General features: G+C 46.3%; 1 protein-coding gene across 2 annotated transcripts in view; it reads right to left on the bottom strand.

Annotated features, from left to right (window-relative positions):
• The window catches only part of caly (ubiquitin carboxyl-terminal hydrolase calypso), a 128,927-nt gene that overhangs the window by 76,443 nt on the left and 37,034 nt on the right, over window positions 1–15,450 (bottom strand). For both annotated transcript variants that reach the window (XM_068389622.1, XM_068389623.1), the window contains exon 6: window positions 4,896–5,070. In XM_068389622.1, the coding sequence (XP_068245723.1) occupies window positions 4,896–5,070 (175 nt within the window). The remainder of the gene's footprint in view (window positions 1–4,895; window positions 5,071–15,450) is intronic.

The following is a 15,450-nucleotide window of genomic DNA, read 5'->3' as shown; positions in this document are numbered from 1 at the left end:
GAAGTCGATTTACTCCGCACAGCAGATGTTTAAGTCTCTGTCCTTGGGCAAAGACAAAACTCTTCTCAAGGATGGAAGGGTGTCTGAGGTCGTTGACCTCCACAGATGAGACACCCGAAGGAAGCCTTCAGTCAGTGCGTCCAGATGGTACAACATCGAGCTTGTCCGCAAGTAGATACTTAACGACGAAAGGCCAAGGTGCCTGAGCTCGAGAGGAGGAAAGTACCCTTGATCTTCCTGTAGCTTCCTTGAACCAAACCTCGGGCCGTAACCGAGGAGGGAAAGAACCTGGTAAGCTCCCAGAGGAAGAGGTAAGCAGTCACCCCTTGTCCGATGGAGAAATCTTCAACGGAAAGCCCCCCCGCCAAAAATCCTTCCAGGGCGGGAGAAGGAGAGAGTACTCGTGCAGGAGAGGGGACCCTCGAGACCGACCTCTTGGGAACCAACTTCGCCCTGGGGGAAGTCACCACGAAGTCCACTCCTCTCTTTCTCTTCACCGTAGGAGAGACAGCCGCTGGTTTGTTACCCTGGCCGGTGAGTGCTGGTTTCATAACCCTCATTAACGCCCGTGCCAGCGGATCAAACCATGTCTGCTGCTCCAAGGACACAGAGTCCGAAATCCTCGCTAAGGTGAAAGGGATCGGGCGATCCTTTGGAGAGGACACGACGGTTCCTGCCTGAAAAGAAGGTGGGAAGAATGCTGTACTGAGCTGTCTTCGTCCTGCACTACCAACCTGTGCTTGGATGGAGGTGATCCCGAGTGCCGCCTAGGAGCACGCGTCCCTGCTGCTACCACCGGCTGTGGAATTCGCCGCGAACTATGGTCGCGCGAGGGCGAACGGTCGCGCAAAGGCGAATGGTCGCGCGGGCGCACAGGCGAGCGGTCGCGCGGGTGCGCAGGCGAGCGGTCGCGAGGGCGCGCAGGCGAGCGATCGCGCGGGCGCGCAGGCGAGCGATCGCGCGGGCGCGCAGGCGAGCGATCGCGCGGGCGCGCAGGCGAGCGGGCGCGCAGGCGAGCGATCGCGCGGGCGCGCAGGCGAATGGGCGTGACGGCGAGGGATCGTGCTGCCGCGTAGGTGAAGAAGATCGCTGGCGGTAAGCGATGGCGATCAGCATGTGTAGGTGAATGATCGCGTGATAGGGTGCGATGGTGATCAGCATCCGCAAGAGGGCGAGCGTTCAGGGTTGTGCGATGAGGAGCAGCATGCGTAAGCGGGCAATCGTTCAGGGTTGTGCGATGGCGAGCAGCATGCCAGGTGAATGATCGCGTGAAAGGGTGCGATGGTGATCAGCATCCGCAAGAGGGCGATCGTTCAGGGTTGTGCGATGAGGAGCAGCATGCGTAAGCGGGCAATCGTTCAGGGTTGTGCGATGGCGAGCAGCATGCGCAGGTGAATGATCGCGTGAAAGGGTGCGATGGTGATCAGCATCTGCAGGAGGGCGATCGTTCAGGGTGGTGCGATGAGGAGCAGCATGCGTAAGCGGGCAATCGTTCAGGGTTGTGCGATGGCGAGCAGCATGCGCAGGTAAATGAGGGTCGCGCGATGGCGATCAGCATCCGCAGTTGAGGGTCGCGCGATGGCGATCAGCATCCGCAGTTGAGGGTCGCGCGATGGCGATCAGCATCCGCAGTTGAGGGTCGCGCGATGGCGATCAGCATCCGCAGTTGAGGGTCGCGCGATGGCGATCAGCATCCGCAGTTGAGGGTCGCGCGATGGCGATCAGCATCCGCAGTTGAGGGTCGCGCGATGGCGATCAGCATCCGCAGTTGAGGGTCGCGCGATGGCGATCAGCATCCGCAGTTGAGGGTCGCGCGATGGCGATCAGCATCCGCAGTTGAGGGTCGCGCGATGGCGATCAGCATCCGCAGTTGAGGGTCGCGCGATGGCGATCAGCATCCGCAGTTGAGCTAGTAGCTGGCGAACCATGTTCCTTCAGAAGTGTTGGAGAACGTTGGCGTGCCAGCTGTAACACACGTGGGCGATCCGGAGATCGCTGGCGAGCTGATGATCGCTGACGAGCTGACGATCGCTGGCGAGCTGATGATCGCTGACGAGCTGATGATCGCTGACGAGCTGATGATCGCTGACGAGCAGAAGGCTACGCGTGGAAGCCTGCGCAAGAAGAAGAGTCCTTGACCCCGACCTGAACCGAAGTTCTAGATCGCGAGGGCGAACGTGGGCGCACAGGGCACGTAACAGGAACCTCAGGGAAGATCATCTTGAAAGCGCTGACGAACAGGAGAGCGCTGACGAACAGAAGGGCGCGCAGGGAAACCCTGACACGCAAGGGAAGAACCCCCGTGGGGGCAACCCTTTGCCCCGAAGGGATCGTTGTCCGCCGGGAGACTGATGTCCGTCGGAATACCGCTGTCCGTCGGGAAGACCATTGTCCGTCGGGAAGACCGTTGCCCGTCGGAAGACGAGATTAGACTGCTGTCCATCTGCACCAAGACGGAAGATCGAGAAAAAGAAGTTGTAGGCTGCAAACGGAGATTCAAAAAGGCGCCTCAAGCACCCTTATAGGGAGATGAGAGGCCCTTACGACGAGGCGGACGGAGGGCCTTACGGCGAGGGAGGCCAACAGCAACAGCAACAGAAGAAACCTCCGAAGAGGAGTCTCTATGAGTGTACTCTCTCGCGAACGAAAGAGAAACACTTCGTGGAAGAGACTGGTCAGCCAGTGACCTAAAAGGGGCAATCCTCCGAAGAGGAGCTCCTGCAGTTGCCCAGCCCCTTGAGCGAAATTGCAGGTGCGACCGCTCAGCACCAAGAGCATAGTCGCACGAAAAAAAGGCAAGAGAAGAACCCCCCAAAAGAGGAAAAGCTCAAGCCTGGACAGGAAAAAACTTCCCTCGGAAGGAAAGTTATCCGCCCAAGGAGGCAAGCCTCCTGACTGTTCTAAAATGAACTGGAGAGCTGTCCGTCGACACGGGAGTACTACCAGTAGAAGGAGACACGCCCCTGATGACAATACAAGGGGGGAGGCAGCAACAGCCGAATCCCCAGGACTCAACCAGACAGCTCACACCGTTGCTATATTACAGAAACGAACTAGATCGGTAACTGTAAAAAATAAAACAAATAATATTAGTACACATTCATTCCCCCGGGAAGGCTCCGAAGAGGAATCCCGAGGAAAAGGAACAAGAATTACACAACAGGCACGTGCCCTCACAACCACTTACACTCGCGGAAGGAGAGCTGTAACCAAAACAGAATTATAACAATTATAATTATGTAACTATGTAATTATGTAATTTAAAAAATGAATGAACACTAAAGAAAAAAACGAAAACCCCGAAAGGAATCGTTCTACAAGCTGAAAAATTAACAACTACAATTAGATTCATAAACTAATTGAGACAAAATGTACGGCGTAGCAACCCCACCCACACGGGAAGGAAGCTACAAGGGCGTAGTAAAACATAGTAAAAGGGTGAACGACCTCAAGAGAGAGAGAGAGAGAAAGACCGAAGTCAAACTCGATCGCAACCCATAAAATTAGGCCGTGGTGGCCTAACTGCCGAGGCCTCCACGTAGATATCGTACACTACACACACACATCTGAAAAGGAAACTTACTTATTTCTATACTCAAATATATATACAAACATGAAAACATGTTTACATATATATTGAGTAAAAGAAAAGTAAGCGATTAAGTAAAGACAAAACAGACAATGGCTGCCAAGCGAGGACCAAGACAGAGACGTCTGTCACAGTCCGAGCCAAAAGTGAAAGTGAGTATTCACCTGTGTGTGAGGGGGAGGAGGGGTAGCTAGCTACCACTCCCCTACCCCCCCGCTAACTAGCGCGGGGGTAATACACCCTCGTTAAATTCTAATGGCTCGCCATTTCAGCTACGCTAAAAGTAATAACCCTTTGTAAATAGCGTGGTTTGTATTTCGGTTACGGAACAACTCTCAATTAACAAGTCTAACCTACAGTAGTTGCCTACTATAATATAGCCTAAAGAAATCAATGTACAAACCTTGAGTAGGGTAACCTGCAGGATTTTTGAAAAGTCTTACCTATGATATGTAAGATTAACCCTTTTACCCCCGGGCTCTTTGGAAATTTCCAACCCTTAACCCCCAAGTGGTTATTTTTTTCCCAGCACATTTTGCTGTATATATTTTTTAAATTGCTCTAACAGCCTTAATTTTGGTCATAGAGAGGTCAGGTTGGTCTCATTCTCTTGGAAAATGCCTGAATTTTTTCAAAAAAATATCAAAAATATGAAAAAAAAAATTTTTATAGCATTTTTTTGCAAGGACGTACCGGTACGTCCATGGGGGTAAAGGGATGGGTTTTGTGAAACGTACCAGTATGTCCTTTGGGGGTCAAAGGGTTAAGAACATATTCTAGCCGACCTCATTTTATTTTGCTTGTAATTACTTTTATTCTTAATTCTTCCAGGTAGCCTACTGTATTGATTTGTTTCCCTTCCCATTTACTTTGTGTAAATAATTTCTCTTGTTTTCTATTACAAAATATAATTTATTTTTGTTTAGCACAAGTTATCAAAAATGTGTAATCTTTTAGGGACAGAGTCATGGAGATAATATGATGTTTACAGTCAAACTTATAAGCTTGATGAAGAGACTTTTAATTCTTCACCAAACAGTCATCAAAATCTCCAAGATGTCCATTCAAAGAGGAAAACTTGTTCATGAGGAGGGAATGCAGAACAAATATGTGAGAAAGATTACTATTTTAAGAGCAAAGGAATGAGGTCTATACTAGAACTAAGTGATAACTGCTAGTAATTTTCCCACAACAAAGAGTTTTTACATATTTTCCTATCTATATTTCTAGGGAAAAAAAGCTGACACTAGGACTGTAGAGCATTATGTAATACTTCATAAAATTCAATATCTTGTGATTCATTTACCTGTGCCTTCTGAGCGAAACCAGTTTCCTTTTATAGGCTGTGATCTTGTCTGGAACAACTGCCATGAGATTAAAACGTATGTCATGATAAGGTTCTCCACCAGTGGCAATACCAAGTCTCTCTGTTATTACACGTCGAAACTTTTCAGTCCAATCTTCTCCTTCCAGCCAGGGGCCTGTAAAATACTACTTTTAACATTTTGATGCAAATCATTTTGCAGGGGAAAACTTTCTCCCACATTTTGCTGCACATTTTTAATAAGAATTTTTTGGGTGTATACACATGAATCTTTCCTAAATATTTCTCATCACTAAATGCTGTAAGGATCTCCCAAAATTAATTTTGGCAGTTAACCTGCAAGTATCCAAGCTTTTCAATCAATTTCATTTCTCTAAAGAAAGAACAAACTTATACTGTTGCCTAGAGATAAACAAAATCATTACTATAGTAATTAAACGTGGGCTACCCTTGAATGAATAGATGATAGGTATTAAAACTTAAGCCAAGAGAGGTGGTAAAGAGAAGTTACCATCAAACTACGGGTAACATGTGTTCTACTATCAGATGAATATGGTACAGACCAACACCAACTTGCAGAAGTCTAAAGATCTAAAACAAAAACTCAAAAATACATACTTGAAGATGGTACTAAAGCAAAATTACAATACCCTATACACATCTACAAACAATTTAATGGAACACTTATGCAGAAGCAACAACCTGCCTCTTACTACAACCCTATCACAGCAGTTCATTTAGTTGTTATTACTATGATGTAACAGCAGTTGCTTAAGAGTTAAGACCATTGACTAAATTTCCTAGATTCTCAATGGACTCCCAAAAGATGTGTTCTTAGTTGAAGAGTGAAAACTGGAACAAGGCATAGTTAAAAAGTTAAACAGCTAAGTAGGACAAAGATACAAGGAATATGAAGAGTAAACAGGCAAACATAAAGGTAACAAGGATTAAAGTCTTAAATTAACAATGAAAAATGCCTAAATACTATATACTTTGCCATTACAGTTATATGGATATTTTGAGTCATGACTCACAACCAACTTGCAAGATAAAAGCAGTAGTTTTATAATTGAAAATCTTTGATACAAAATTTTGATAGACTGTCTTTAAATACCTACAACAGACCATCCAGAGCCCTTATAAATATCAATGTGACTTGAAATACAGTGAATAAAACTCATCTAGTTAGATGAAGCAAATAGGTGTTTGGGCAAACTGACCTAAAAAATCAATGGTCTGACATGAAGGAATTTGTAAGACAACTTCCTTGGATACTGATAACAGAAGCCATTTTTGCAGTAAAAAATAGGCTACCAAAGTCCTACTGCTGTTAGCAAACTCCTGAATTTGTATAAATAGCTCAAAAAATAGAGAAGGAAGAAAAAAATGTTTAGAACTAGATCCAACCAGTCCTGTAACAGGGTCTCCAACTACGGACTATGTACGACCTGGTTACTCCTGATTCTAAATCTGTGCCAGCACTATTGAACTCTCTGAACTCACCGCCAACCACTACCCATTATTAGAGATTTCTGAGCCTGACAGGTCTAGAACAAGGACTGACCTCTTCTTCGACCCTTTCTATGACTGATGAAGAAAATTCGTAATTGCACCCCATCCTTCCTGGGAAATATCTAAGAAAAGAGATGGCCTGAACTCTTACTTCCAAGAACACTCCCTGAGCTAAATAATGAGCATCATCCCACCATTTCACTTAAGTTGATTTTTCATCTATAATGTATATAATACACTGGAATGCAAATTGTATCTAGATCGTAGGTCCTACCCCAATGCCTATTGAGGTGACACTCGAAATCCTTCATCTACAACTGACTCAAAGAAATGAGCTTGTCTAAAGAAGCCAGAGTCCCCACAAACATATCTACATCTGAACCAACAGATTTCATTCTTTCGAATTTTTCAAAATAAAGAAGAAAAAGCTGAATTCTATTTTTCCAGGAAAACCTTGAAAAAGAATTATCCCTAATATTCCAAAAGACAGAATCCTTTGAGTTGGTCTTGGAAAAAAGCTTCTCCAAAGTGCCCAAACTAGTAGACCATAGTGCCTTCCAAAGACATGTTCAAAACCGTATCTGTACCGGACACTATCTCACCCATAAGGGAAGACATTTGTTTCCTAGTCTTACTACACTATCCACAAAAGTTGATATAGCCATTTGAGAATCATTTGAAAAAAAAAGTTTTCTAAATAATTTAGATAACCTATAATAAGGTTATATTCAGGGGACTACAAATTTTCCTCTACAAGAGTCAAACCTCTGAAAAAAAGAGTGAATTTCAATTAAACTTCTAACTTTATCAAAAATTATTTCTTAAGTCATTCAGCTTGAAAAACTTGATATAAAAATCTTCCTTCGCATTGATTTTAAGATAACGAGAAGTGAATCATGCCAACAGCTCCACTACGATGTCAGCTTCTCCGGTGTAAACCTGCTTGGCCAATATGAAAATGGTCTGTGAAACAATGCCCCAATGTGTGTCAACGTAAATCGCGACAGCAGTGTAGTCGCTCATCAATACTCCTAAGGTTCCTAACAAAAATTGTTGGGAAGCAGCAATGCTTGTTGCACTGCTTGCATTTCCAACAGGATGAAATGCAGTTGCTTTTCTTCTGTGGATCTCCAAGGCAGTTTGGCTCCTTAAATGTGAACCCCTCTCTCCTTGGATTCATCAGTGAACAGCAGCATTTCTGGAGGTGGAGAGTTGAGTGGAGTTCTCCTGGTGATGTTTTCATTGTTCAGCCACAAGGCCAGGTCATCCCATACTTCTTCCACTGGAGCAAGATGGAAATGGACATCACTGGTTGCTGACCAGTGACAATTCAGACACCACTGGGGTGATAGAAGGCAGAAATACCCTTGTGGGACGAGCTTCTCCAATGATGAAAGATGTCCCTGAAGAAGTTGGTAGTATCAAGCCGGATGATTGTGCACGAATAAGGGCTCTGCCTCCTTGAGTCTGCTGAAACGATTAACTAATGGAAAGATTCTCACTGCTGCTCTGTTTAGAACTTCAAAAGTTCAAAGTTGGAGCAAATTTTTTCATCAACCTCTCTCCTTTCTTCAAGGTTCTTCTCCAGACACCATTAAAAATGGAAACATCAAGTACCATGTAGTCTTCTATCATGGAAGAAACTGAAGGATGAGTGTTTCCAGACATCCATCCATCGTTCGTACAGTCAGCAGCACCTCTTCTTCCATGAGGGAGTATCATAGTTCATAGCCCCATGCTTGGAGCTGTATATAGTGTTCTTCAAGTGTTCACGCTTGTCTCTGTTGTTCCCATGAGAACAGGATTTGTCTCTAGAGGTATCTTGATGATTAGTTGATCCTGTCCTCCAGGAGGCAATTACTCCAGGATCAGACATGAGTCTTTTAATAGTTTATATATGACATGTCTGTTTTTGACGTTGTTAATAGTTTATATAGGACATATCTGTTTTGACGTTGTTACCGTTTTTAGAATGATTTATTGTTAATTCATTCTCATCATTTATTTATTTCCTTATTTCCTTTCCTCACTAGGCTATTTTTCCCTATTGGAGCCCTTGGCTTATAGCATCTTGCTTTTCCAACTAGGGTTGTAGTTTGGCTAGTAATAATAATAATAATAATAATACCCAGGTACTTTATTCTCTGCTTGGGCATGAGACTGGAAATTTCCCAATTGATCACAATCCCCATGTTGTGGTAAAAGCAAAGTAGTCTGTTTTGATCCTGGAGTAATTGCCTCCTGGAGGATAGGATCAACTAATCATCAAGATACCTCTAGAGACAAATCCTGTTCTCATGGGAACAACAGAGACAAGCGTGAACACTTGAAGAACACTATATACAGCTCCAAGCATGGGGCTATGAACTATGATACTCCCTCATGGAAGAAGAGGTGCTGCTGACTGTACGAACGATGGATGGATGTCTGGAAACACTCATCCTTCAGCTTCTTCCATGATGGAAGACTACATGGTACATGATGTTTTCATTTTTAATGGTGTCTGGAGAAGAACCTTGAAGAAAGGAGAGAGGTTGATGACCGGTCTCAAGTCTACCGTTGACTTGTTCACAAGGAAGAGTAGACTGTATAATCCTGCAGAACAGTCTTGGACGACTTCAATTGTGTTTTTCTCTTCTATTGCTTTCACCTTATCCTATGGCCAGAGCTTTATGTGATTTTGTAGGGTAGGTCTGGAATGTCAACGGTGAAGAAAAGGTGAAAGTTAATGAAAGGTGGGCAATATCCATCCCATAGGACTCCCACCACCCAGACTTTAGCTCCATGTCACTACCACATAGCTCAATGATTTGACATGCAGCCTCCCACTTATGACAGTTGGAGAAGTGGAATGGCTTCAGCGTCACCTTCCTGGACTGGAACAGGTTAGGGGGCAAAACAGGTGGAATGTTGTCTATGCCTTCTTGGAGGAGGAAGAGGCTGGAGGTTCAGATCAGGCTCTGGAGGTTGCCAGAGTTTTCTTAAGTGCTGATTTTCAAGGCGAGATGGGATTCAAAACTCTCACTGCTGTTGCCTTTGTAGGGCTCATCTTCCTTCCCTTCTCTATTATCACCTCCATGTTCTTCTGCAAGAAAGGGCTACAATCTCTAGTATTCCTCAAGGATAACATCTCTTCTTGCCCCATATGCCTGGCAAATCAGAAGGCAACCAGTTGGCCTATTGGTTTGGTGAGTGGTGCACCAAAAAGTTACAGCCTTCACACCTGAAAGGACCTAGTCAGTGTATTTCTTTTGCATCTCGGGATTTGCTAGATTCTGGGTCATGGTGAGGCAACTTCCCTTGACCAGTGATTGGTCATGGAAGTTGCTTAGAGGCTGGTCATTATCATAATTTTTATTACTAGGTAACCTACAACCCTAATTGAAAAAGCAAGATACTATAACCCCAGGGCTCCAACAGGGAAAAATAGCCCAGTGAGGAAAGGAAATAAGGAAATAAAATAAACGATATGAGAACTAATGAACAATCAAAATAAAATATTTTATAGAGTAACAACTTTAAAACAGATATTTCATAAATAAACTATAAAAAGACTCAAGTCAGCCTGTTCAACATAAAAACATTTGCTGTAAGTTTGAACATTTGAAGTTCTACCGATTCAACTACCAGATTAGGAAGATCATTCCACAACCTGGTCACAGCTAGAATAAAACTTCTAGAATACTGTATAGTATTGAGCATCATGATGGAGTAGACAAGACAATTAGAATTAACAGCACGTCTAGCATTACAAACAGGATGGAACTTTCCAGGCAATTAAATATGTTATTTTTAATACTAAAATAAATTTTTGAATATACTTACCCGATGATCATGTAGCTGTCAACTCCGTTGCCCGACAGAAATCTACGGTCGGGATACGCCAGCGATCGCTTATACAGGTGGGGGTGTACTCACCAGCGCCATCTGTGGTCAGGTACTCCAGTACTTCTTGTCAACAAGACCTCAATTTTCTCCTCGGTCCACTGGTTCTCTATGGGGAGGAAGGGCGGGTCATTTAAATCATGATCATCGGGTAAGTATATTCAAAAATTTATTTTAGTAATAAAAATAACATTTTTCAATATTAATCTTACCCGATGATCATGTAGCTGATTCACACCCAGGGTGGTGGGTGGAGACCAGTATACATGTTAACAAAGAAGCTAAGTATCCCGTATTTCATTTTTATTAGTTATTCAAAATAACAATAAAAAATAAATAAGTACCTGGTAAGGAAGTCGACTTGAACCATTACTCTGCCTTTAATAAGTACGTCTTCCTTACTGAGCGTAGCGGTCCTCTTAGGATGCTGAACGACTCTTAGGTGGCTAAAGTATAAAGGGCTGCAACCCATACTAAAGGACCTCATCATAACCTCTAACCTAGGCGCTTCTCAAGAAAGAATTGACCACCCGCCAAATCAACCAGGATGCGGAAGGCTTCTTAGCCGACCGTACAACCCAAAAACAACAATAAAAGCAATCAAGAGAAAGGTTAAAAAAGGTTATGGGATTATGGGAATGTAGTGGCTGAGCCCTCACCTACTACTGCACTCGCTGCTACGAATGGTCCCAGGGTGTAGCAGTTCTCGTAAAGAGACTGGACATCTTTGAGATAGAATGATGCGAACACTGACTTGCTTCTCCAATAGGTTGCATCCATAACACTCTGCAGAGAACGGTTCTGTTTGAAGGCCACTGAAGTAGCCACAGCTCTCACTTCATGTGTCCTTACCTTCAGTAAAGCAAGGTCTTCTTCCTTCATATGAGAATGAGCTTCTCTAATCAGAAGCCTGATGTAGTAAGAAACTGCGTTCTTAGACATTGGTAGCGAAGGCTTCTTAACAGCACACCATAAGGCTTCTGATTGTCCTCGTAAAGGTTTTGACCTTTTCAGATAGTACCTAAGAGCTCTGACTGGACAAAGTACTCTCTCCAGCTCGTTACCCACCAAGTTAGATAGGCTAGGGATCTCGAACGATTTAGGCCAAGGACGTGAAGGAAGCTCGTTTTTAGCCAAAAAACCGAGCTGCAAGGAACATGTAGCCGTTTCCGATGTGAAACCTATGTTCCTGCTGAAGGCGTGGATCTCACTTACTCTCTTAGCTGTTGCTAGGCATACTAGGAAAAGAGTTTTTAATGTGAGGTCCTTGAAAGAGGCTGATTGGAGCGGTTCAAATCTAGATGACATCAGGAACCTTAGGACCACGTCTAGATTCCAGCCTGGAGTGGACAACCGACGTTCCTTAGAGGTCTCAAAAGACCTAAGGATGTCCTGCAGATCTTTGTTGGAGGAAAGATCCAAGCCTCTGTGGCAGAAAACCGCTGCCAACATACTTCTATAACCCTTGATCGTAGGAGCTGATAGGGATCTAACGTTCCTTAGATGTAACAGGAAGTCAGCAATCTGGGTTACAGTGGTATTGGTTGAGGAAACTGCATTGGCCTTGCACCAGTTTCTGAAGACTTCCCATTTAGATTGATAGACTCTGAGAGTGGATGTCCTCCTAGCTCTAGCAATCGCTCTGGCTGCCTCCTTCGAAAAGCCTCTAGCTCTTGAGAGTCTTTCGATAGTCTGAAGGCAGTCAGACGAAGAGCGTGGAGGCTTGGGTGTACCTTCTTTACGTGAGGTTGACGTAGAAGGTCCACTCTTAGAGGAAGAGTCCTGGGAACGTCGACCAGCCATTGCAGTACCTCTGTGAACCATTCTCTCGCGGGCCAGAGGGGAGCAACCAACGTCAGCCGTGTCCCTTTGTGAGAGGCGAATTTCTGAAGTACCCTGTTGACAATCTTGAACGGCGGGAATGCATACAGGTCGAGATGGGACCAATCCAGCAGAAAAGCATCCACGTGAACTGCTGCTGGGTCTGGAATCGGCGAACAATACAATGGGAGCCTCTTGGTCATCGAGGTAGCGAACAGATCTATGGTTGGCTGACCCCACAGGGACCAAAGTCTGCTGCAAACATTCTTGTGAAGGGTCCACTCTGTGGGGATGACCTGACCCTTCCAGCTGAGGCGATCTGCCATGACATTCATATCGCCCTGAATGAACCTCGTTACCAGCGTGAGCCTTCGATCTTTTGACCAAATGAGGAGGTCCCTTGCGATCTCGAACAACTTCCTCGAATGAGTCCCCCCCTGCTTGGAGATGTAAGCCAAGGCTGTGGTGTTGTCGGAGTTCACCTCCACCACCTTGTTTAGCTGGAGGGACTTGAAGTTCATTAAGGCCAGATGAACCGCCAACAACTCCTTGCAATTGATGTGGAGTGTTCTTTGTTCCTGATTCCATGTTCCCGAGCATTCCTGTCCGTCCAATGTCGCACCCCAGCCCGAGTCTGATGCGTCCGAGAAGAGATGGTGGTCGGGGGTCTGAACAGCTAACGAAAGACCTTCCTTGAGAAGAATGCTGTTCTTCCACCACGTTAGAGTAGACCTCATCTCTTCGGAAACAGGAATTGAGACCGTCTCTAGCGTCATGTCCTTGATCCAGTGAGCAGCCAGATGATACTGAAGGGGGCGGAGGTGGAGTCTCCCTAACTCGATGAACAGGGCCAGCGATGAAAGTGTCCCTGTTAGACTCATCCACTGCCTTACTGAGCATCGGCTCCTTCTCAGCATGCTCAGGATGCACTCTAGGGCTTGGTTGATTCTTGGGGCCGACGGAAAAGCCCGAAAAGCTCGACTCTGAATCTCCATACCCAGGTAAACAATGGTCTGGGATGGGACGAGCTGGGACTTCTCTAAATTGACCAGGAGGCCCAGTTCCTTGGTCAGATCCATAGTCCATCTGAGATTCTCCAGACAGCGACGACTTGTGGGAGCTCTTAAAAGCCAGTCGTCTAAATAGAGGGAGGCTCTGATGTCTGCCAAGTGAAGGAATTTCGCAATATTCCTCATCAGTCGCGTAAACACAAGAGGTGCCGTGCTTAGGCCAAAACACAGGGCTTGGAACTGGTACACAACCTTTCCATAGACGAATCTCAGGAAAGGTTGGGAGTCTGGATGGATGGGGACGTGAAAGTATGCGTCTTTCAGGTCTAACGAGACCATCCAGTCCTCCTGCCTGACCGCTGCTAGGACCGACTTCGTCGTCTCCATAGTGAACGTCTGCTTGGTGACATAAGCATTGAGCGCACTGACGTCCAGCACCGGCCTCCAACCTCCTGTCTTCTTGGCTACCAGGAAGAGACGGTTGTAAAAGCCCGGGGATTGATGGTCCCGGACTATGACCACTGCCTCCTTGTGTAGCAAGAGCGACACCTCTTGTTGCAACGCTAGCCTCTTGTCCTTCTCCTTGTAGTTGGGAGAGAGGTTGATGGGAGATGTAGCTAGAGGGGGATTGCGGCAGAACGGAATTCTGTATCCCTCCCTCAGCCACTTCACAGACTGAGCGTCTGCACCTCTGCTCTCCCAAGCTTGCCAGAAGGTCTTAAGTCTGGCTCCTACAGCTGTCTGGAGAGGAGGAAAGTCAAAACTTACCTCTTGTGGACTTGGAACCCTTCTTGGGCTTGCCACGGTTACTGTCTGCACGGGTACCTCCTCTGCTGGAGGTTCTGCCACGAAAGGGTGGGATGAACCTGGAAGCAGGAGTATCAACTGCTAGAGGGCGGTAAGGATTAGACACGGAAGGTAAGGTCTTAGCCTTACGAGCAGAAGAAGCCATGAGGTCATGCGTATCCTTCTGGAGAAGAGAGGCAGTCATCCCCTTAATTAATTCCTCCGGAAACAGACACTTGGACAGAGGAGCAAAAAGTAACTCTGACCTCTGGCAAGGGGTGATACCAGCAGATAAGAAGGAGCACAGATGTTCCCTTTTCTTGAGGACCCCTGATACATAAGAAGCCGCAAGCTCGCCAGACCCATCCCGTATTGCCTTGTCCATGCTGGACATGATCAGCATGGCTGAGTCCTTGTCAGAAGGGGCAGTCTTCCTGCTTAAGGCTCCCAGGCACCAATCGAGGAAGTTGAATATCTCGAAGGCACGAAAGACTCCCCTTAACAAGTGATCAAGATCTGTAGGGGACCAGCAGATCTTCGAACGTCTCATAGCCAACCTGCGGGGAGAGTCAACCAGACTTGAGAAGTCGGCCTGGGCAGAGGCAGGAACCCCCAAGCCAGGTTCCTCTCCCGTGGCATACCAGACGCCCGACTTAGAAGCCAGCTTGGGAGGAGGAAACACAAAAGAGGTCCTTCCCAGTTGCTTCTTGGACTGCAACCAATCCCCCATAACCCTCAAAGCTCTCCTTGAAGATCTGGCAAGAACAAGCTTGGCGAAGGCAGGCGCAGTAGGCTGCATGCCCAGAGCAAACTCGGAGGGAGGAGAACGAGGGGTTGCAGACACAAAGTGTTCAGGGTACAACTCTCTGAACAAAGCAAGGACTTTGCGGAAGTCTAAGGAGGGTGGCGAATACTTGTGTCCTTCAACATCAGAATGAGGATCATCAAGATGAGCAGCTTCATCCTCAGAAGCCTCCTCACCCGACAGTAGAGTTGTAAGAGGCAAAGGCAGAGCAGCAAGCTGAACGGCTGAATCCTGCAGAACGGGTGCATGCGTATCTGCGGATCCATCATCATGCCTCTGCTGGACAGACTGTGAGCTGGCAACAACAAAAGCAGAGGGCCGGTGTGAGGGAGGGTCTGCGGTGGGCTGAGGAGCATGCGGTGTGGTATGCAGAGCATGCTGTGAGGCATGCGGCTCATGCTGCATGGCATGCGGCTCATGCTGCATGGGATGCGGCTCATGCTGCATGGTATGCGGCTCATGCTGCATGGCATGCGGCTCATGCTGCATGGGATGAGGCTCATGCTGCATGGTATGAGGCTCATGCTGCATGGGATGAGGCTCATGCTGCATGGTATGAGGCTCATGCTGCATGGAATGCGGCTCATGCTGTAAGGTCTGCAGAGCATGCTGCATGGGCTGAGGACTGAGCCACTGTGGAGGAGCTCTCACAGGAGGAGGGATGTTAACCTTCTCTGCCTGATAATCCTGCATAAAAGCCGCAAGCTGAGACTGCATA

This window comes from Palaemon carinicauda, chromosome 16 (assembly GCF_036898095.1).
Source record: "Palaemon carinicauda isolate YSFRI2023 chromosome 16, ASM3689809v2, whole genome shotgun sequence".
In the NCBI taxonomy this organism is placed as follows: Eukaryota; Metazoa; Arthropoda; class Malacostraca; order Decapoda; family Palaemonidae; genus Palaemon; species Palaemon carinicauda.
The sequence above is the reverse complement of the archived record's forward strand: the minus strand, read 5'-3'. Positions and strand labels throughout refer to the sequence as shown.